At 54.4% G+C, this 23,566-nt stretch overlaps 1 protein-coding gene across 1 annotated transcript; it reads left to right on the top strand.

Annotated features, from left to right (window-relative positions):
• The first annotated feature begins 739 nt into the window (after window positions 1–739).
• On the top strand, window positions 740–23,566 carry E2F2 (E2F transcription factor 2). Its single transcript, XM_040464664.1, has 7 exons — window positions 740–1,102; window positions 6,666–6,771; window positions 8,890–9,109; window positions 9,855–10,013; window positions 11,454–11,568; window positions 13,343–13,535; window positions 20,076–23,566. Exons 1-7 carry the CDS (start codon window positions 851–853, stop codon window positions 20,357–20,359), a joined length of 1,329 nt encoding a protein of 442 aa, XP_040320598.1. The 5' UTR covers window positions 740–850; the 3' UTR covers window positions 20,360–23,566.

The following is a 23,566-nucleotide window of genomic DNA, read 5'->3' as shown; positions in this document are numbered from 1 at the left end:
GTGCAAACTAACAAAAGGCCTTTGGCCTGGGCAACGCGCTGCTGGGTCTGGGCTCAGGACAGGACTCCGTGCCCAAATCTGCCCCCGCCCCGGAATCCGGTCCCATTACTCAGCGGGCCACCGTGCAGCTCCGGCTGCCTCTGCACGATACGGGACCCACCCTCCCAACCTGTTTCGCGGGCTGCGAGGGCCAGCGGGCGCCAGGCGACAGCAGGTGTGGCGGCCCCTTTAAGCAGCAAAGCTCGTGTTGCAATCGCAGCCTTGGGGACCGGTCCTTTCCGGGGGGTGGAGCCTGTGCGTGGTGCGGCGACCAACCAAAGCGCGGCATTTTCCGCGGGAGATCCGAATTTCGCGGCACGCAGTTTGGCGCTAAAAAAAAAAAAGGAGAAAAAAAAAGAGGCACAGAAAGGCTCGGGGACTAGAGAGCCAGGCGCGAAGGAGTCGGTGCAACCGCGCCCCCCCCCCTTCGCCGGTCCGAGCGCATCGCCTCTCCGCCTAGCCCCCGGCGACCCCGGAGACCCCTCCCGCGAGCTAGCCGGACCCCAAGCGCCGAGGCCTTTCTGGGGCGCGGGGCCGTCCGGGTCGCCGCCGCCCTCGGGGCGGCACAGCCCCTGGCCGTGTCGCCGCCGCCGCCGCCGCGGGGCGATCTCTAAGCGGGGATCTCCAAGCGCTGCTCGGCTCGGCCGCGGGCCAGGAGGGGAGGGTCCGGCCTTGCCCCACAGGCGTCCATTGGCGGCTTCCCCCGGCCTCCGCGCCATGCCTCCGGCCGAGTGAGCCTCCCCGGGCTCCGGAGCCCGCAGGTGCCTGAGGGCGCGCCAGGCCCGGTTGGGGAGGGGGCGCTGTGCTCGCCATGCTGCGAGGGCCCCGGGCCCTGGCTCCAGCCGCCGGGCCGCCCTCGAAGGGACTGCCCGCGATGAGCCCTACAGAGCTGTGGCCGCCCGGTCTCAGCAGCCCCCAGCTCTGCCCGGCCACCACCACCTACTACACCTCGCTGTACCCGCAGACTGTGCCTCCCACTGCGGCGCCCGGCACCTGCCTCGACGCCACCCCCCACGGACCGGAGGGCCAAGCTGTGCGATGCGTGCCGGCTGGCCGGCTGCCGGTAATGCTGGGGACCTCCCCACCGCCACCCACCGCTTCTCCCTGTGCTTTTGCGGGTGTGGGAAAGGAGGGAGGGGCGCCTGGGACCCAGTTTGAGCGAAGCAGGTCGAGTTGGGGAGGGAAATGAGAGCTTTCGGCTTCCAGAACAACCCACTGCCCTGCATACCTGAGCAGAAGAGCCCTTCATTTTCGGATTTGGGGTGAAATAACCTCATCTATTGGAGTGGAGTGGAATGAGCACTGGAGTGGGATGGTGGAGACCCAACCCACCACCCCCAGTGCACCGTGTGACCTTGGGGAAGTCCACGGGGGCAACACTGCCACCATTCATTCATTGCTGGATCCAGAAACTCGTACTGGGCATCTGGTTCTGTCCAGGTTCAGGGCTTGACCTAAGGACAATGGGGACTTTAAAAAAAAAAACAGGGCAAGGGTGGGGGGGGTGTGTTTCAGGTCCAGTCTGCCTTGGACAGACTCCAAATTTCCCATACAGCCAACTCTTTCCCAGTTATCTGCCCTAGGTCTCCCCCCAGGCCCAGCCTTCCCTCCCAGCCAGCCAGTAGCAGGTGCAAATTGAGGGCAGCCCCTTGGGTTTCCTATTCAGATTGTTCCTTTCTCAAGCCCCAGGCCACTGCCAGGGAGGACCCAAAGTGTGGCACCGGGTACAGGGTGTGTTTTGTGGGAGTGGAATTCCTGGAGCCCTTGAGAAGGGAAACAATCATAGGGTGGGGGTAGGTGGGGTGGGAAAAGCCCTGGGGGTACTGGGGGTGGGGTGGGGAACCTGGTTTCTGGTCCTGACTGCCACTAATTCAGTGGGGCCTTGCATCAGTCTTGGCACCAGTCTGGGCTTACATTTCCTTTGCTTGAAAACGCATGTGTATATGGGGTAGCTGGGCTAACTTATCTGAGGTCACTTCCAGCTCCAGGTCCTGGGTTTTGGAAATAGGCTCCAGGGAGGGGAAATGGGGGTGCTGTAGGCTTACTTAGCGGTGAGTGGTGAAAAAGTTCAGGCACAGAGCTAAGACCACCCCACCCACACTGCCATAGAGACATCTGCTCAGACCTGTGTCAGTGAGCAGGCACGGACCCCCAGCCCTCCCTGTCAGTGGCTACCACTCCCTGCTACTGAAATCGTGCTTTGCCCATCCTCAAGGCTTTGAACCTTTCAGAGCCCCTTCCTGCACGTGATTTCTAACTAGGAGGAAGGAGGCAGGGGTGTTACTCCCATTTTGTAGGTCAAGCAGCCAAAGATAACTTGAGACCAGCTATCTGTCTTATGTTCAGCATTACCCTGTGAAGTAGAAGGTATTAGTAGCCCCGGGGAGAAACTGAGGCACAGAGTGGGGATGTGATCTGTCCAAGGTCATTCAGGGGGATGTATGACCAAGGCTGGCGATCATTGGGTCTCTTCTCTGCAGCCTTAACTTTCCCCGGTGCAGCCTGACCTAGGAGCTGGGTGCCCCCGGGGGAGGGGGCTCTGTGGCGGGCGCAGTCTCTTCTGGCCAGCTGCTTTCAGGCGCTCAGGCGGAGTTTCAGTGGCTGAGTTTCAGTAACAGCTGTGGTTTTGAACTGCTTCCCTCCCAGAGGAGCCCGAGTGCATCTGTCTGTAGCTCCCTCCCAGAGAAGCTCAGTGATCACAGCAAGAATGGCCCTCTTTTACTGAACGCCTCTCGTGTGCCAGGCACTGCTTGGCACTCTCCGCATTGTTATCTTGGCCAAGATGCCTGGGATGAGGCATCTCACAGATGAGGAAACTGAGCAGAGACGTGAAGTCACTTGTCCAAGTCACAAGCCAAGAAGTGGTGGGAGAGTCTCCTTGCATCAGACTGCCCTAAAGGCCTGCCGGGCCCAGAGCCCCCTCTCCTGTCGGATGCCCCATGGCCCCCTGCCTGTGGGCAGGCTTGGCCCCCTGCTTACTCATTTTACCAGGGTGTGACCTGGAAGAGCTCCAAACCCAACCCTGGGTGTGGCCGCTTGTTTTGTGGCCGGGTTGCAAAGTGCAGGGTGAGCAGGATTTGTTGAGGAGCTGCTGTTTAAAAGGACCTCAGGGGCGGCAACCAAGTTCAATGGCAGAACGAAGCCCTGAGCCCTGGTCTTCTCACTTCCTGTCCAGGGCTCTTTCCAGCACCCTCTGGGGAAGGCTTGCGGTGCTCCTCCGTGGCGTCCCTCCTCCGGCCGGGCACATCACGCTGTTCTGTCTCATTCCCGCGGGAATCCGTGAAGAGGGTGGGGTTCTGTGCACAGTTCTCCTTCCTTTTAATTTGTCTACGTTTTCCAAATTCCCTCTGAGAGCCATGAAAGCAAACGGACATTTTAAGGAACAACCATACAAGCCAGGTCAGAGGAGGAGATGTAGGCTACCGAGTGGCAGAGCTGGGATCTGGAACGCTTGTTCCTACCCCCGCCGTCTAAATGAGGACTTGGGGCTTGGGAGAACCCTGGCTCCGGCCCGTGTGTGCCCTCGGGCAAGTCAGCTCCCCTCCTTCGAGCCCCAGCTTCCTCACCTCGCTGCCCATGGTGGGGTTGTGCCAGGTGGTCTCGGACCCTCTCACTACTGGAGCCGCCTGAGGAAGGAGCTTCGCTTTTGTCCTTTGGGGTTGGCAGGGGAGCTCGGATCCTGATCAGGCCTTTAGGAAACAACCGAAGGGGCTGCCTACGAGGGTCCAGGTTCGAGCAGGCTGGCCTTTGCCCTTGGCACATCTCCGTCTCTTTCCAGCTTACCTCTGAACTGTCTTTCTCCTTGCTGGTGCCCCTCGTGTTTTAGTGATAGCCGCTTCCTTGTGCGAGCGAAGCGCTTTGCTGCACTGTTGCTGAGTCCCCAGCCGTGGGGGAGCAGATTATCCCCATTTTACAGGTGGGGCTCAAGAGGTCGACTGTCTTGATGAGCTCACCCAGCTGAGAAGGGGGGAGGCCTAGATGGGAACCCAGATGGGCCTGACTCCAAGGTTTGTGCTCAGGGCCCCCTTGGCCCTCATCTTCCTGGGCTTGTCCTCTGCTGCCTCTGTTCTGCAGGCCCAGGCCCATCTATGGGCTGACTTTTCTCTGGGCAGTGCCCCAAGGTGTCAGGGAGATGTCCTTGGATGAGGGACATTTTACTGCTTAGGAACACTTGGAGTACAGCATAAGGGTGAGGGAGAGTAAGAGAAGGGAGGGAACTGGTGTGGGTGTATAAAATAATGGGGGCAGGTGGGCACAGCCGGGCCTTGGCTCAAATTCCAGCAAATTCTGGGGGGATGTGTGTGGGACACAGCTGAGGCAGCCTGGTATGTGGCTTTGGCGTCAGACAATCCCAGGTTCAAACTCTGGCTCTGCCCTTTGTCTGTGTGACCTTGGGCATGCGTCTCACCCTCTCTGAGCCTCCATTTCTCGTCTGCCAAGAGGGATTGCCAATACTGATGTTGCAGAACCGATGAGCACGTGATAGGCCCAGTGCAGGTACTCTGTTCAAGGTCCTTCCTTCCTTCTCCCCGCCTTGTAGGTGGTGAGATTCTTCCTCAAGTGTCCTGTGAACTCAGCAGGGCCTGGCTCCTGTTGGGTGGGGGAGGTGGATGGGGTTGGGGAGACTCTGGGCTGCCCCACCTTTGCCTCAGGTAGAACTCAGCTTGGCTTCCCTTCCCCTCCTTGCCCTTGGCATTCCTTCTTGAGGGTGCTGGGATGGACAACCTCAATCAGGATTGATAAAGGCCTTGGAGCTCACCAGGTCCTGCTTACTTCAGCTGTTAAATGGGGGTTGGTGGTGCTGGGGAGACTCAGTGAGGTGATGAAGGTTGGGGCCCAGCCCAGGGCATGTGGAAGGTCTCAGTGAGTGACTGGGCCTTTCTCTAGAGACAAGATGGGTTACATTCCCTAGGATCTAGGATCTCACCAGCTGAAAGGTTAGAAAAAGAATATCCCAGAGAGACTTCAAGAGGAATGAGCAGGGAAGTGTTTGGATCGCGTCCAGGTCTGGGTAGGGGTGGAAGAGAGTGGCATCGTATCCAGGCTCCTCAAACCCAGGAGCAGGTCTCCTGAAATCAGTCCGGGAAGGCTTCCTGGAGGAGGCAGGAGCGGGGAGGGAAACTGATAGCAGGAAGAGCTGTCACCACCTCCGACACCTGTCAGCCCAGCTGTGCTCAGCAGCAGTTAGTCTCAGCCCTGCCGAGCATGACCTCACTGTCAAAGGTTAAAATAGGCTTCTCTGTCCTGACCAGCTTAGGGGTGTCTGGGCGGTTGGGGGGAGAGGGAGAGGAAGGAAATGGGTTCAGTGGCCCCCAGAAGGGTGTGTCAAGGAAGAGGCCAAGCCTGGATTTCAGAGAGGGGACTCTGCGTTTTCTGAACACCTACTGTGTCTGAGTCACAGGGTGAGCACTTTGCAGGAGTTAGCTCCTCGATTCCTTATAATCATCCCACAAGGTAGGTGATTTCTGCCTCATTTTACCAAGGAGGAAACTGAGGCTCCTAGATGCAGAGTACATCCCCAAGTCACACACAGACACGGTGAGTCTCTGAAGGAGCCGGGAGATTCAAGTCCAGGCTGGCTTATGCCCCCGTGCCCTAGTGCCCTAGCCCTGCCCCTGCCCAGCCCTAACCAGGAGAGAGGCCCCTTCCGGGCCAGTGCAGCTTCTGGGCCTAATTGGGGCCTGGTGGCAGTGGGGTGGAGAAGAGCAGACGGGTCTGTGGTTTGATTTCCCCAGCAGGTGTTTCCCAAGCTTGGCGGGAACAGGCAGGGGGAGCAGGGGGACCTCAGCTGTTCGTCCTTGAGAAGCAGGGGAAGGATTCATTGTCTGCCCCTCTCAGCAAAGAATGGCAAATGGAGTCTATTCAGGAGGCCCTGGGGCCCTTGAGCCGGAGCCCAAACATGGGGGGTGGGGAATGTTTGCTCTGCTTCCCGATGTGGGCACCTCCCTGGGGTGTGGCACTGAGCCAGGAAGTCCCCTGGGCCTGGGCGGATGCCCAGCCCCACCCTGATAAGAGCCAGCTGTGGGGCTGTGATGGGCACCAGGGCAGGCTGGGCCAGCTGCTTTTGCACTTGGTGAGGCGGGAGGCTCTCCCCAGCCTGGTGTGGTTTAGGTCCTACCCACTCCTTCCTCCCCGCATCATCCTCTGGGCATGGTGCCGATAGAAGTGACCTTGGGGCCTGTTATTAAGGAACCCCGGGCTCTCGGCTGGACTGGCTTCCATAGTCTTCAGGAGCATGGACCTCAGAATGGGAGTGTTGTGTGCTCTTCAGAAAATAGGACTCCCTGCGGCACCTGGCTGGCTCGGTCTGTGGAGCATGTGACGTGACTTGATCTCAGCATTGTGGGTTCGAGCCCCATGTTGGGTGTAGAGATTACTTAAATAATAAAATCTAAAAAAAAAAAAAAAAAAAAGGTAAAGAAAAAAATAGGATTTCCTTCCCATGAAAACTCACTTTTTGAGTCCCTCCTATTTCCTCACCAAGTGCAATGATGTTTTCACCAGGACTGGTGGTAAACTGAGGCACAGAAAGTAGCTGCTGGTGGCCTCCATTCTTTGGCCCCAACTTGGGGAAAGGCTGAAGGAAGAATGATGCTCAAACCCTGTCTCTCTCTCCTCTCTTCAAGGCCAAAAGGAAGCTGGACCTGGAGGGGATCGGGAAGCCAGCAGTCCCTGAATTCCGGACCCCTAAGGGGAAGTGCATTAGACTGGACGGCCTCCCCAGCCCCAAAAGTAAGCCTTGCCGATTGGGCATCTAAGGGCGGGCCCCGGATGGGGGATGGGTAAGGGCAGAGGGCAGCAGCCCTGCCCGAATCATCTGGAGTGATATTTGTAGCACACTTCCCAGTTTACAAAGTAGTTTCCTCTGGGTTGTGTCACGGGACCCTGCCAGTAGGTAGCTCTGTCCCCCTCTCAGTGATGAGGCAACTTGAGACGCAGAGCTTGAGCGACTTACCCAAGGTCACACTGCTGGTGAGTGGGGTCAGGACTCAAAGCCAAGCTAGCACTGCTTCTCCCACACCGCACACCGCTCTCGTGACCTGAACGTGATGACCAGCGTTTTACGTGGGAGCTTACTATTAAAAAAAATTTTACATTTCCTGCAGTCTGATCTTTTCTAAAAGAGAGAATCCAGGGTCTTTCTCCCACATGCAGAGGGCTAAATGAATGACTCAAAGGGAAGTGAAACTTGGGTTGGTCTAACCCGCGTGGCCTCAGAGATTTTTAAGATCCAGGGGCTGCCCGGGTGGTGCCTTCCTAAAGTTAAGCTGCAGGGAATTTCTGCCTCTGCCTGCTGGTATTTTCAGTCAATATCCTGGTTCCAGCTGGAGTTTTAGAAACTATGTTAGAGAGGAACAGTAATTTGGGGGGGTGGGGTCAGAGACCTAATGAAGAAGTTATGTGACCGGGTGGGAAACAAGAGGGGCAGGAATTTGGGGATCTTGGGGCACCTGGGTAGTTCAGTCGGTTAAGCGTCAGGTGTCCAACTTCGGCTCAGATCATGATCTCATGGTTCATGGGTTCGAGCCCTGCATCGGGCTCTGTGCTGACAGCTCAGAGCCCATAGGCTGCTGCGGATTCTGTGTCTCCCTGTCTCTCTCTCTGCCCCTCTCCTGTTCACACTCTCTCTCCCTCTCTCTCTCTCTCCCTTTCTCTCTCAGAAAAATGAATAAATAAACATTAAAAAAATTTTTAATGAAAAAAAAAAAAAGGAATTTGGGGGTCTGGACAAGGTTCTGCCCTGATCTGACTAATCACTCCTCTTGTGAGCGTTAGTTGTCTCATCTATAAAATGAAACACATCGAGATCAGGAATAGCAATAAAGTTTGCTCTCCCTTTGATTGGTAGAGGCTGCGGGGATCATTTTATTGAAAGGTACTAAGTGCACTGATCAGTCAGCAATGTCTGTCAAGGGTGCAAAACCTGACAGAAACAGCCCGTGTGCCAAATGCTTGCCATCTGTGTGTTAGGGGATTCTAAAGTCCCCTTCCGGAGGAATCTGAGACTCTCTAAAACTCAGTTTCCAAAACTAGTTTGGCCACTAGCTTGCTATATGACTTGCAAGTCACTAAATTTGCAGAAGTCTTCTTGTGGTTTAAGATGCTGCAGCTGAGATGTGGTCTTGGGACATCCACCTCATTAAGAAAGCATCTTTTTTCATGCGCCTGCCCCGTGTGATAGTATAGGGCTGATTCCTTTCAGATAATCATTGGGCTGCACATGGAAAGAAAAAGCAAATCTATACACGTGTTCTCGAATCCCAGCCCATTATTCTCTCCCTACCATAATCCTCGATTCCTGACCTAGCTGGCGGGATAGGGTGATGGTTAAGGAGGAAGACTGCAGCCGGACTGCCCGGATTTAAATCAGCTTTGTCACTTTCTAGCCGACTGAGCTGAGCAAGTTACTTCACCTGTCTGTTCTGAAGTGTACTCACCTGTAAGATGGGATGCCTCTCAGGCAACAGCCTGAGAGGGTGTTGCAAGGATTAAATTTGTGGTTTATGGAAAGTTGCTTAGAACGGTGACCAACACACGATAACTATTTGTTGGTGTTGATGGAGGTGGTGTTTCTAGGGCTGCCCTAAGCTCTAATGGAAAGGGGCTGTGAACTAGGAGTTAGGATGCTTGGTTTCCAGTTGCGCCCCTGCCCCCGACTGTGAGACCTCAGACAAGTCACGTGTCCTCTCTAGGCATCAGGGTCCCTGCCTGGATGGTGGTGGCGAACGACCTCCTGCCTCACAGTGCTCTGTAAACTGGAGAGTGGTTGCTCCGGCCCTCATGCGAAGGTTGGTACTTAACGGGTCCAGATCAAAGGATGAGGTTGTGACTGGGCCCCTTTCCTCTTAGCCCCCAAGTCCCCTGGAGAGAAGACTCGGTATGACACGTCGCTGGGGCTCCTCACCAAGAAGTTCATTTACCTCTTGAGCGAGTCCAAGGATGGCGTCCTGGACCTGAACTGGGCGGCTGAGGTGCTGGACGTGCAGAAGCGGCGCATCTATGACATCACCAACGTGCTGGAGGGCATCCAGCTCATCCGTAAGAAGGCCAAGAACAACATCCAGTGGGTGTGAGTGCCTGGGCTGGGGCCGATGGCACCAGTGGGTGCACGTGCTGCGGGTGAAGGTGCGGGGTGCACCGTATGCAGTGGGTGTGTCGGGGCTGGAGCTCAGGGCGGCGTCCAATAGGCTCACATACCTGCCGGGAGCAGGGCCAATGTATTTAAGAGGGAGGTGGAAGGACAGATGTATATGCTGGGAATATATTGGGAAAGCAGGTTGGGGCAGCGTGGAGAATGGTTTCTAGGACACGCAAAGGCCCAAGAGAGGACCCAGATCCTCTTGAGTTGGGATCCCAAAGATTCCCCTCTTCCAGCTTAGGAAAGTCCCCTGGGAGCTGGGCTGTAGCCACCCACACTCCTTGCAGCTCTGAGGTAGGAGTCCGCCAGGCTCCTTTCCTCCTACAGAGAGCAGAGCGGACCTGCAGCCCCTGCCACGACCCTGAGGGAACCCAGGCAAGGCGTTTGGGGAGGCGGGGGGGGGGTATAGGCATTGACAGCCCCCCAAAGTGGGGTGAGGCTTGATTTGTTTCTTTTCCCTAGCCCAACCCTCAGACCTCAACTTCCAGTTCCCAGCAGCTCCCCGGGAGCTAGGCAGGGCCCCTGATCTGCACAACCCAGGGGGCGCCGTTGTAGACCGTGTGAGTGGCCCCATCCTGGGGTTTTGCACCGCCTGTTCAGGTCTGCACAGCCGCCCTGGGGTTGGGGCTCCTGGATGTGCGCTGAGACTGACACTGGGGGACTGCTCTGTTCCCAGAGGCAGGGGAATGTTTGAAGACCCGACCCGACCTGGGAAGCGGCAGCAGCTGGGGCAGGAGCTGAAGGAGCTGATGAGCACGGAGCAGGCCTTGGACCAGCTCATCCAGACCTGCTCTCTGAGCTTCAAGCACCTGACCGAGGACAAGGCCAACAAGAGATATCCTGTTTGGTGGGGGGAAGAGGTCAGGGAGCAGGGCCTTATCGGAGTTGAGGCAGCACCTCCCTGCAAGGCCTAATTCAGCCTCGGGGGCTGGCATATCTGTTTCTTCCTTCTTTGGTGGCCTGTCCTCACGAGCCTATCGAAGTTACTCTCCTTATAAAAGTAAGTCCAGTTCCTTAAATCTGGAAAATGGAGAAGAGAACTAGGTGCCCCCTTCATGTAGCCATTGTTTCTTAACTATACATACACAAGGGCACGGGTTATTAAATGTAGTGTGTGCCTGATATACATAATTTTAAAAATATTTTTTTAACATTTATTTATTTTCAAGAGACAGACAGAGTGCGAGTGGGGGAGGGGCAGAGAGAGAGGGAGACACAGAATCCCGGGCAAGCTCCGGGCTCTGAGCCGTCAGCACAGAGCCCGATGTGGGGCTCGAACCCACCAACAGCGAGATCATGACCTGAGCTGAAGTTGGGCACCTAACTGACCTAGCCACCCAGGTGCCCCTACATAACTTTTTTTTTTAAGTATTTATTTTTGAGAGGGGCAGAGAGAGAGGGAAAGAGAGAGAGAGAATCCTAAGCAGGCTCCATACAGCCAGCAAGGAGCCGGATGTGGGGCTCAAACTCACGAATCGCAAGATCATGACCTGAGCTGAAGTCTGACACTTTACTGACTGAACCACCCAGGTGCCCCATATGTAACATTTTATATCCTGCTTTCTATCACCATAGACTGTTTTTATGTTGTTACAAATCCTTCCTAACTATTTGCTTGATCCATGAACTTGTTGCTATTGGACCATTTTCTGCAAAACAGCAGTCTCATAGGATTTAACCTCCTGTTCAGGATGATTTGAGAATGTCCTACTCAGACCACATTCTGGTTTGTTAAGGCCTAGAGTCAACACTTAGATTGATTTGAGATTTCTGCTTTTATAAAGCAGCATTGTGATGAATATTTTTGTATAGAGAACATTTTCCTATATTTTTTACTTCTTTCCTTAGGTTGGATTCCTAGGACTGACACTATAAGCATGGGCTTTGCTAAGGCTTTTCATACACTTTTCCCAGTCAGATGGTTCTACCATCTAATTGGTCTTTGGATCTGACTTTGTGTTTTTGGAAGGATTCTAGGCATTGTGAGAAACATAAAGAAATAAGACGGAGCCCTCCTGTCTCAGAGCTAATGATACAGTCTGAGATGAAGTCGTTACATAAAAAACCATTATGAGGCAGCATTAAGAAATGATTTATACTCCTGTTTGTTTTCAAAAGGGATGCGGGGTAGCCTATGATAGTAGAAGAACAGGTTATGGTGTTTGGTTATTTCTAAGCTGTAGACGGACTGAGAAAGAGATGTCCAGAGGCTTAGGCTGGCAGGCCGGGGGTTTGAATTGTGACCAGCTACTTCTCTTGACTCTCCTGCCCCTACACTGGCCTATGTGACTTACCAGGACATCCGTGCTGTTGGAAGCTTCAAGGAGCAGACAGTGATCGTTGTCAAGGCCCCTCCTCAGACAAGACTGGAAGTGCCCGACAGGAGCGAGGTGAGAGGGAAGCATTTGGTGGAGAGCAGGGTTAGGAGGGTCCCAGGCTGCTCTGTATGCTCTGTCCCTGGTGCTGCCTGACCCCAAGCTTCCCAGGTCCGTTCTGGTACCCATTACAAGATCAGTGGTCCCCGAGCTGGGGGCAGAAATGGCAGAAGCTGGAAAGGGCAACAGGCATCAGATGCTGGCCCGAGAAAATCTCCGTTCCTGGTCTCTTTCTGCATCCCACGGCCCCCAACATTTCTGGGCGTACGCACACATGTGCCCATACACCTTGGTGTTAGTGCTCATAGTAATCCTTTCCTGCTAACTGTGTCTGGCGAGGTTAAAGACCAGAAATTCTTAATACTTCCTTATGAGGTCCTCTGTGCTTTGACCTCACCAGCCTCTTCTCACATGCTGCCCCATGGTGTCTTTGCTTCAGCCACACTGACTTACCTACAGCTTCCCCGCCACACTAAGCTCGTCCCCATTGTAAGACCTTCACCCAGGCTGTTCCCTCCAGCTGAAATGCTCGTTTCTTTCTCTGCCTGGTTTACTACTGTTCATCCTACTGGTCTCAACTCAAACATCACTTCTTCAAGGAAGCCTTCCCTGATTACCCCCCCCCCCCCCCCCCCAGATTTCATTACTACCTGTGCTTTTCTACCACACTTGACCTCCATTTGCTGGGTGATTGGTGATTCTGTGATTGTGTTCTGCTTCACAGAAGCATGCCGCACTCCTGTGGTACCCCCCCAGCCCAGAGCTGGACACATAATAAACGCTCAAGAAATAATTTGTTTAATGGAAAGACATTAAGATAAAGGAGGCCCCACCTCTGTCTTGGAGCAGCTCGGGACCTAGTGAGAAAAAGACCCAAGCAAACAGTTATCCTGCCATTTATAGACTCCAGGTGCCCAGAGAAAGGACAGTTGGAGGAAGAGTCCACAGATGGCTACAGGTTAATTGGGTCCTAAAGCATGAACAGAAGTTGTCAGGGGAAACGGGTGGGCAGAGGGCAGTGCAGGTGCACCGGGTGGAGGCCTGTCGGAATAGCATGTGTGCAGTTAATCATGGAGGGAAGAAGCAGGGGCGGGAAGGCCAAGTTATCAAGATGCTTTGTTATAAGTAACAGAAGGCCAAGTCCAAATGGCTTAAGTTGGGGGTCGAGGGGACTAAGGGGAAGCAAGTGACAGGTCCAGAGGAAAGACTTGGGGATTGCAGGCAAGGCTAGATGCAGGAGCTCAAACTGTGACTTTCAGTTCGCCCCATGCTCTCCATCTTTCTCTGCCATTCTTTGTGCTTCCATTAAGGCAGGCTCCCCTTTTCTGGTGGCAAAGCTAGTTTTCATGATAACCAGCTCTATGGCCCCAGTGGGAAGGGAGCTTCCGTTTCCCACGAGTCCTGGGTCCGATGCTCCTGGACTGACCTGAGTCGTGCGCTACCCTGAGCCAGTCACCATCACGGTGACTTTCCCAGCCTGTACCCCAAGCTCACGCATTGGAGTGCGGAAGGGTTCTGTCCCCCCAAAGTACATGAGTTGGAGAGGAGTGGCTGCCCAAAGGAAAATCAAGATATTCTCCCTAAAAAAGGGGACCTGGGGACCGGACAGGCAGCAAGAGCAGATGCCCACCACAGGTCAGACAGGGCAGGCGTCAGCACCAAGCTCAGGAGTTGCGCTGGCTCACGTGGATGGCGGGAGCCGTGGGTGTCCATCCATACACCCCACCCCGACCCATGAGTCAGTGCCCAGCTGCCCAGAGCCATGACCCGGCTTCTCTTCTTCCTCCAGGAGAACCTGCAGATATATCTGAAGAGCACGCAGGGACCCATCGAAGTCTACCTGTGCCCAGAGGAGGTGCAGGAGCCGGACAGTCCGACCAAGGAGCCCTTCCCCTCCGCCTCCCCCCTCGGCCCCATCCCTGACTCCACCCAGCCCAGCAGCAGCACTGACCCTGGGATGACAGAACCCATGGCATCTCCAGGTAGGACCCTCTGTCCAGAGGGACAGGAGGTGGGGAGAGCAAGCAGCCTTAGCGTTTCCTCTTCCATGTCAACATTTGTTGGGCGGCGAAGAGGGGTACAGTCCTTCTCCCCTGCTTGTGTGTTTGCATGTCACACTTTATTTTTTTAAAAAAAATTTTTTTTTCAATTTTTTTTATTTATTTTTGGGACAGAGAGAGACAGAGCATGAACGGGGGAGGGGCAGAGAGAGAGAGGGAGACACAGAATCGGAAACAGGCTCCAGGCTCCGAGCCATCAGCCCAGAGCCTGACGCGGGGGCTCGAACCCACGGACTGCGAGATCGTAACCCGGCTGAAGTCGGACGCTTAACCGACTGCGCCACCCAGGCGCCCCTGCACGTCACACTTTATAGAGCACATGCGTGTTCTTGTCCCAATGGGGAGGCTAATGCTGCTCTGGGCCAGAGGGGTCCTGGGTCTGAATACCAGCACTTCCAGTTACCAGCGATGTGACCTTGGGCAAGTCATTTAACCTCTCTTTGCTTCAATTTCCTCATCTGTCAGTTGGGCATAGTAACTAACAAGATCTACTTAATAGGGTGTGAGAATCAGAGGAAATAATACAGGCGAAGCACTTAGAACAGCACCAGGCAGTAACGCCTAACTATTTTCGTCGTTATTACTGCCACTAGGGCTGGTACCACACTTCCGTGGTGACTACTAACGACAAAGCCCCTGGCACTCAGTAAGCCCTCAGTGAATGGGAACTACAGATGTTTGAAGGAAGGCTCAACTAAGATTTTTAAAAATTAATTAATTAATTAATTATCTATTTATTTATTTATTTATTTATTATTTTTTTTTCAACGTTTATTTATTTTTGGGACAGAGAGAGACAGAGCATGAACGGGGGAGGGGCAGAGAGAGAGGGAGACACAGAATCGGAAAAGGCTCCAGGCTCTGAGCCATCAGCCCAGAGCCTGACGCGGGGCTCGAACTCACGGACCGCGAGATCGTGACCTGGCTGAAGTCGGACGCCTAACCGACTGCGCCACCCAGGCGCCCCAATCTATTTATTTTGAGAGAGAGAGAGAAAGCATGAGCAGGGGAGGGGCAGAGAGAGAGAGGGAGAGAGAGAATCCCAAGCAGGCTCCGTGCTGTCAGCACAGAGCCTGACATGGGACTCGATCTTACAACTGGGAGACTCACGACCTGAGCCGAAATCAAGAGTCAGATGCTTAACCAACTGGGCCACCCAGGTGCCCCTGGGAGTTTGGAAAATTAATTAATTATTTTTATCTTTTATTTATTTTATTATTTTTTTGTTATAATTAAGATTTTTAATTTTTCTATTAAAAATTTTTAATGTTTATTTTTGAGAGAGAGAGAGAGAGAGACACACACACACAGAATCCAAAGCAGGCTCCAGGCTCAGAGCTGTCAGCACAGAGCCTGACCTGGGGCTCGAACTCACAAACTGTGAGATCATGACCTGAGCCAAAGTCGGAGACTTAATGGACTGAGCCGCCCAGGCGCCCCATGACTAAGATTTTTTTAAACCATGACTATATCAGGTACATCTATTATCACGTTACTTTTCACAGCCATTGTTGAGGTAGGTGTTCTTGTCCCCAGTTTAGAGATAAATAAACTGAGGCATAGAGGTGATGTGACTCTCCCCATGTCCTCTCCCAGGCCTCTCCCCACGAGGCTCAGAACAAATCGAGGAAGGGGTTCCTGACTAGAGAGGCTCACCCCTGGCTGGGAGGTCGCTGTACGGCTAAAAAAAAGCTGGCTATACCTGACAGGAAGTAGCATGAGTTGAGTCATGAGCAAAGAGGCAGGAGAAGTCCCAGGGAAGGAGTCTGGAAGGAGTAGAAATGGGAGCCCGGGAAGGCCCTTCCTTCAGGACGGTTTATGCCCTTTACTGGGATCACACATCAGGTCAGACTGACAGATCCTTTCAGGTTGTGGAGGCCAGTGTTCAACTTTCTGTTTTCTTAGCAGCAGAATTCCCTTAAGTAGAACCTGGTGTTTAAAGAAGCCAGAGCTCAGGGGCGCCTGGGTGGCGCAGTCGGTTAAGCGTCCGACTTCAGCCAGGTCACGATCTCGCGGTCCGTGAGTTCAAGCCCCGCGTCGGGCTCTGGGCTGATGGCTCAGAGCCTGGAGCCTGTTTCCGATTCTGTGTCTCCCTCTCTCTCTGCCTCTCCCCCGTTCATGCTCTGTCTCTCTCTGTCTCCAAAATAAATAAACGTTGAAAAAAAAAAAAATTTATAAAGAAGCCAGAGCTCAAGCCGGTCTGACGGAGGAGGCTTGGTGGGGTGTCCACAGAACACAGACATGGATTCCATTTCTTTTTTTTTTTTTAATTTTTTTTTTAACGTTTATTTATTTTTGAGACAGAGAGAGACAGAGCATGAACAGGGGAGGGGCAGAGAGAGAGGGAGACACAGAATCTGAAACAGGCTCCAGGCTATGAGCTGTCAGCACAGAGCCCGACGCGGGGCTCGAACTCACGGAGCGGGAGATCATGACCTGAGCCGAAGTCAGACACTTAACTGACCAAGCCACCCAGGCGCCCCTTCCATTTCTTTAACGCAAGGGTTCACAAACTATTGCCTGCAGGCCAAATCTGGCCTGTTTTTAAGCAGCCCATGAGCTAAGAATGGTTTTCACATTTTTGAAGAGTTGGGGGAGAGGAAGAAGGTGACTGTGTGACAGAGATTGTAAGTGTTCTGCAAATCCTAGAATACTATCCGGTCCTTTGCAGAAGTTTGCTGGGCGATGATATAACTCAGCCCTTCATTTTACACATGAATAAACTGAAGCGCAGAGAGGGCAAGTGACTTCCCTAAGGTGACACAGAGGTTAGCGGCAGAGCTTGGACAAGAGCCCAGACCCCCAGCTGATCTCTCCTGTGTCCTGGTCTGGTCTGGGGATCCGGGCTTCTCCCGGCACCAGCCATCTGTCCCTCTGGGCACCTCCCAGTGTCTATCTCCCACTCCAGACCTGTGCCCCACCCTGTGCTCTCTCCTCCCTCGCTCTGCTTTCTCACTTCACTGTCAACATGGGCGCACCTCTCCTGAGTTAGAACTACTTTCGCTTCAGATGTCCTCTGAGACTTGGGGCAGAGGCGGGGGACCCTCCAACATAAGCGAGGGCGAGGTTTTTGCCTCAGTTTTACAGATCAGCTGTGCTCCCAGAAGGAGTAGAAGCTGACAGGGCAGTTGGTGGTGGAGCCAGCCCAGAAACCACCCTGGCCACGTGGTCTCTTGGCGACATCCTTGCCGAAGGGTGTGGGGGGGGGGTTGGTTTCTGGAAGGTATACGTGCCTGCACGCACGCGCATACACACACTCCGTGTTCTGGCCTGAAGCAGAGTCATTTTGAGGTCTGAGCACCAGGGTCCATATCCAAAGAGGAGGCCACTACGGTCTTGGCACCCAGGTTCTGGTGTCGTGCAGGGGAATCACTAACCCTTTGGGGCCTCAGTTTCCCTCGTCTGTAACGGAAGGGCTTTGGACGAGGGTGGTCTCTGACATTTCCCTACCTCTGACATTCTGAGGTCAACCTAGATGTAGCTGTAGCACAGGAGATGACTCTGAGAGACTCGGGCTTGAGTCTGCACCTCACCTGCTGTGACTTGGTGACTGTAGGCGAGTCACTGTGGCCCCTTGGAGCCCCCGTTCTCACGTCTCTAAAAACTGGGACACTTAAAACTCCCTCACGATTCCTGGACGGTTTACAGAAAGTGACACAGCGTGAATGCGATTTTTGAAAAAGCTTACACGAACCGGGTGCCTACTCTGTGCGGTTTGGAGATAGAGGAGTGAGTCTGAGCCGTCGGAGTGCGCGGAGGCCCACATGTAAAGAACGGCTCCCTCTGGGGGGTGATAACCGTGCAGGAGAGCAAGGCCCAGCGGAGGCTTTCACGCACGTTGTCTCGTTCCTGCTTGCTGGAGCCTTATTCTTCCTCTCGAAGAAAACAGGGGCTTCACCTGGTGGGGTGGGCGGGGCTGGGGTCCGAGCCCAGGTCCTCCCCCTCCTCCTGAACCAGGCCTTTTGCTAGAACACCTCCCTGCAGGCCTCTGCAACACGCTAAAAAATATTCCATTTTTTTTCCCATTCAGGTATGTTTAATTGACTTCTTTGAGCCTCAGTTTCCTCATCTGTAAATAGGGGTCACGATATTGCCTCCTTTGGGGCCACCTGAGTGTCCGAGGAGGTCAAACACACCTCTTCCTGGGAACCCAGCCAGCCAGGGTAAGCCCTTGGTAAAGCACAGTTCTTCTTACCATTGGCCAGGGCAGCACTCAGACAAGCTGCCCTCTACTTCACTTATCATCGAATCCTCTCAACAACCCTGGGAGGTGGGTATAATCATCCCCATTTTAGAGGTGAGGAAACAGAGGCTCATGCACATTAAGTCGCTTGCCCATAGACACACAGGATCAGGCAGGCTGACAAACCACAGCTGTATTTTCCAAGGAATGCGTGGTTGGGGGTTAAGTCATGGCTCAAACGGAGATTCTGGGTATCAGGATATATTTGGGGGGGGGGCGGGTTCTGGTGCCCTATTCCTCATCCCTGTATAAGAAGTCACCTTTTTGCCTCTGGGTGGAAATGCACCTGGTGTGCTGGAAAATAACTGGGGCCAGTGTGGCTGGAGAGGCTGAGTGTGAGTGGAGCGAGGCTGGGACAGAGGGAGTAGAAAGGCAGGCAGGGGCCAGATCACGTAGGGCCTTCTTGGCACTGGTTGAACTTGGATTTTATTCCCAGCCATTTAAAAAAAAATTTTTTTTTTAATGCTTACTTATTTATTTTGAGAGAGAGAAAGGAGAGGGGGAGGGGCAGAGAGAGAGAGAGAGAGAGAGAGAGAGAGAATCCTAAGCAGGCTCTGTGCTACCAGTGTGGAGTCCGATGTGGCACTTGAATTCAGAAACCATGAGACCGTGATCTGAGCTGAAATCAAGAGGTGGACGCTTAAGCAACTGAGCCATCCAGGCGCTCCAATTCCCATTAAAAAAAAAATTTTTTTTTAAATTTTTATTCATTTTTGAGAGAGAGAGAGAGAGAGAGCACGAGCTGGCGAGGGGCAAAGAGAGAAGAGGGAGACACAGAATCCCAAGCAGGCTCCGGGCTCCGAGCTGTCAGCACAGAGACCGACGTGGGGCTCGAACCCACAAACTGTGAGATAATGACCTGAGCCAAAGTTGGACACTTAACCGACTGAGCCCGCCAGGCGCCACCCCCCACCCCCTCCGCCAGCCCTTTTTAAGCTAGAACACAGACTTCAAGGGTCGAGGCAAGCTGACTGGTAAAGGAGGCCTCGTGGAACTGGCAGAATTCATTCAGTTGTGGAAATGACCCATCTCGCTGCCGGGCTGGGTGCTAGGGAAATGGCGGGACTACGTGCAACTCTTGGGCCTTTTGGCTTAGGCATCTGAGTGGGTGGTGGTCCATTCACTGAGGGGGGAAGACCAGGAGTGTTTGGTTTTTGACGTGCTAAGTTCTGGGGTACCTCGGTTCTCTAAGCAGAGGCGTTGCAGGAGCCGAGAGCTCGGGGGCGAAGTCTGTGCCAGACGCGTCTACTGGGAGCGGGATTGAAAGCCAAGGGGCAACTGAGGTCACCCGAGGAGAGGTGCAGCCAGAGAGGGGAGTCTGAGGCTGGAGCCCTGGGGCACTGAGGGCTTAGAAGTTAGGAAGAGGAGGATACAGAGCAAAGGGGACAGGAGAAGTAGCCAAGGAGTTAGAAGAAAACCAGGAGACTCTAGTCTATTAGAGCCAAGTGAAGAGGTGTTTCCAGAAGGGTGTGAATAACGGCACCAGATTCTGCTGGAAGGTCAAATAAGACCATTGGTTCGGCAACGTGAGGTCACTGGTTCAGTGGCGTGGTGGGGACAGACCTCAGTGGAAGAGTGAAGAGTGGCGGGCAGGTAGAGAATACATTTGGAGGGGGTAGAGGGTAAGCACAGGCAATTGCTGAGAAATTTTGCTATGAAAAGGAGCGACAAGCTGGGCTGGGAATTGGAGAGAGTCATGAGGCCGGGGAGGCTGCTTTTTAAAGATAGGAGTCATTAGCGTGTCTGTGCGATGATGGGAATGATCTGGGAGAGAGAGAGAGAGAGAGAGAGATTGGTGATGCAAGAAACAGAGAATGTGGTTTCAGGGGCCAGGAACTTGATGGTGAGAGGGGGTAGGGGTTTTGGGGTTTTGTTTTTGGTTCTGTAAGATTTTTATTTTTAAGTAATCTCTACACCCAACGCGGGGCTCGAACTTATAACACCAAGATCGAGAGTCAAGGGTCGTGCGCTCTACTGACTGAGCCAGCCAGGAGCCCTGAGAGGGTGGGGTTTCGAGAGCTGGAAATCCCATCTCCTCGGAGAGGAGGGGAGGGAGGGTAGGAGAATGAGGGCGGTGGCTAGAGCGGTACCAGGAAGGTACACAGGGAGAAGGGCGCACGGTCGTCTAGAGGACGGGAGGGCTATTCTTGTGCTCCGAGGTCTGACCAGACTCTTTGGGGCAACCGGCCCGGGTATGACCTTTGTCTGTTCGTCTCCAGGACCAGCGCTGACTCCCCAGCAGGCCCTGCAGCTGCCGGCGCCTCCACCACCACCACTGCCACTTGTGCCCCTGGAGGCCACCGACAGCATGCTGGAGCTGCCACACCCACTTCTGCAGCAGACCGAGGACCAGTTCCTGTCCCCCACCCTGCCGTGCAGCTCCCCCCTGATCAGCTTCTCCCCACCTTTGGACCAGGACGACTACCTGTGGGGCCTGGACGGGGGCGAGGGCATCAGCGACCTCTTCGACTCCTATGACCTCGGGGACCTGCTGATTAACTGAGTGGCCCTGACTGCCCCCGGCAGCCCGCCCCTGTCTCTACCTCCTCACAGACTGGCAGGCCCTCTGCCCGCACAGGGACGTGGGACACAAGGTGCCGTCCTCAGGGTGCGGGGGTCTCCTTTTCTCCTTTCTTACCCCCAGCCGGCCGAAGCTGTCTCGGGGGGCCATGTAGGGGATTCAGGTGAGGAGCGTATCAGAGGTTGGGTCCCCTCCTTCCTAATGGAAGCTGAGCCCGGAAGGCCCATCCGGCTTCTGACCTCTGACCTCTCATGCGAAGAGCCACAGGTGAGGCAACCAGGTCCAGGGAAAGGGCCCCGCCCCCCCCCCCCCTTTTTGAGGGGGAATTAGGACCCTGAATTTATCAAGAAGCACTTAATGCCTTTGTATTTATTTCAGGTTGAGTTTTGTTTGTTTGTCTTCCCTGAGTTTTTAGCAGGGAGATCATTCCAGTTTCTAGTAAGACTTCTCAAGACAGGCCCGGAGCTGTCCACTGTCCAAGGGCAAGCCAGGGCGTCCAGAGCCCCAGGCCAACTCCCCAGTTTCCCCACATCAGTGGGCTGGGTCTCTGGGGGGCCGTCCCGTCTGCTAGAACGCTACTTGCACTTAGGCCTCGTGATTCTAGTATGTGGTGGCCTGGCATCTCCAGCTGAGGCGCCAGCCTTGGATTCCTGGTCTCCTCTGTCCCAGAGATGGTGGCAGGGAGCCACCCCAGGGTAGGCGGCATCGAGGCTCCAGTTCCGGAAACCTACTTCCTATGGAATCCCCTACCTCTCCCTCAGGACATGAAAATCAACCTTGCAGGGAGTCGGCACAGAAGAGCTCCCGGGGAAACACGGACAGGGACATGGAAGGCGCCGAGGGCACCCTTCCTCTATTTCTGCCTCTCGCTTGGGACAGGTGCTGTCTTCCAGTGAGGACCTGGGAGGGACTGGCAGCCCCCCCAAAGAGACAGGTGGGATGAGAACAAGAAAATGCCAGAAAGCACCCCCTCTGGTCGCTGCTGGTATAGTCTCCCCCTTCCCTGGAAGGATTTTTTTGTTTGTTGGAGGCAGTCATTCTCTAAGGACCTCCTCTCCCCACCAGCTCTCACACAGAAAGACCTCCCTCTCCCCGCCACGCCCCTCCCCCCCCCCCCCCAGCCAAGGACAGAGGTGACCAGGACTTGGTGGCCTTTTGCCTCCTTTTGTCACAGGAATGCCGAAGGGCTGACAGGAAGCAGTCTTAAGTGCACACCAGACCTTGGCAGCTAGTGGGGCGATGGGTGTACGTTAACTCTTCAGGCGTAGGGTCCTGAGAAGGTCTCTTGCCCTCCTCTCTCAAGCCCCCACAATGGCTTGACCATCCCAAGGTCTCTCTGGAGCCCGCTTGGGTGTGGGGGGATCAGCTCTCCTCCCCACTCAACCTGGGGTGGGGCTGCTCTGGGCTGAACCAAGGCTGTGCCCTCTGGAGCGAGGCAGCCAGGGACGGTGGTCTGAAAGGCCCACCACCCACCCTCAGGGAGCTAGGTTTCCTCAGGGGCTCAGCTGGGCAGCACTTTTGTTTTTCTTTTTTTGAGTTTGTAGCATTAAGTTGGTTTTAAATATGAAGTTGGCCTCACGGGATTGCTCTTGAGCCGACCAGAAGCTGGCATCTGAAGTTTGGGAGGTAGACTTGTTTGGACATGGGGGTCTGATGGGAGCTAATGCCCACGTGGGGACAGTCTTGCCTTGTCTTTTTCTCAACTTCCCAGGCCCCTAACTGCCCTCTCAGGAGTGGTCAACAGGTCACAGATGCCTCGTGCTGTGAACAGGGCTAATTTTGTATGCTTTGCAGAAGCTCCCCAGATACTCACAGGGGGCTGGCTCGTCAGAAGCCTGTCTTGAAGCCCAGTATGTCCAGGGTCAAGGGACTACCCTGGCCCTTGGGCAGGGGGAGGGAGTGTTGCATGGAATCTGGTTGGGGGCATGTGGGGCCAGAGATGACCTTGCTGATTTGAGATCTCTGGGCTGCCATTTAGCCGTGCCCCATCTCTGAAGACAGAGACGTTTGACTTCCATGCCTTTGGCTCTGTCTAGAGTGTTCTCCTGGAATTAAAGCAGACAAAGGGGAGAAGAGGCTTGCAGGACCCACCGGGAATGATTTTTAATGGCAAAGTCTGGCCAGAATTCAAGCTCATTCCCCAAATTCCCAGCCATAGTGCTGGACAGACGGGCTGCCCCTTGGGCCCATGGCCTGTACCCTGAGCAGCTGCCCCTGTCCTGTGCTATCCCCTCCACACCCTGCCTGGCCCCCGGGGCCGGACCGCCTAGGCCAAGCCTCCGGCTAGGGGCAGGGGGGTTGGGAGGGACACAAGCTCATGCCTGTTTCTTGCCAGTGACACTTGAAACCTCTCGAGTTCCGTCAGGTGCTTTAAGAATGCATTTTGGCTGGAATTTCCTTTAGGGGCCACATGTAACCTTGAGACCTAGCCTCTTTCTGAGATATGTTATTGCTGTCAGGATGTTTCCCCAGCTCCATCGGCAGCCCACAAGTCACCTGTGTCCCCAGGGGCACCAAAGGTTCGGGGGCTCCAGGGAACTCGGTAGCATTAAGTTGTGCGGTAGAGTTGGAGATTCAAAGAGATTTCTTAAAACCAGGGACATGCTCCCATGTCCCTTCCCATGAAAAGTGTTCATTAGATCAGTGTGGTGTCCCTTCTCCACAGCAGTGCTGTGGTTGGACTGGTGTAGCTGTGGGGGGTGGTGAAGCTCAGAAAGCTGGTTCTGGGATGGTTTTGACTTTCTTTTCCCTCCCCAAGTTTTCTCAGCCTCAGTTCTGCACAGCATGTAGTTTTCAGTAAAATCGTTGGGGTGTTCGCACATCTGAGCATCGTGTGGCTTTAGTGCATTTGAAGTGAAAGCCTTTTGGGGTTGTTTGCAAACAGCTTTCTGGTTCTCCTCATGTCCCAGGGTCCCCACCTCATCCTGGGACACCATTCTCCCACGAGGACCCTTGGTGACCAGAAGCCCAGCCAGCCTGCTGGCTCCTGGGTGAGTGAAGAAGCCTTGACTATGGCACGTGTGTCTCGAGGGTAATTAGGCCCAAGAGAACTCGGTCCCCGTGCTGGGACTCTGTACAGGTCACTTCCCTCTGGTCTGGTTTTTCCCTGGGTCCTGCCTTGATGAGCACCATGTAAACCTCCTTGTGTTGTGATAATTGGGCATTAAATGGCAACTCTGGACACCTTGA

This window comes from Herpailurus yagouaroundi, unplaced genomic scaffold (genome assembly GCF_014898765.1).
Source record: "Herpailurus yagouaroundi ecotype Mexico unplaced genomic scaffold, PumYag 77, whole genome shotgun sequence".
Lineage (NCBI taxonomy): Eukaryota > Metazoa > Chordata > Mammalia > Carnivora > Felidae > Herpailurus > Herpailurus yagouaroundi.
This window is presented reverse-complemented; position numbering and strand designations above follow the sequence as displayed.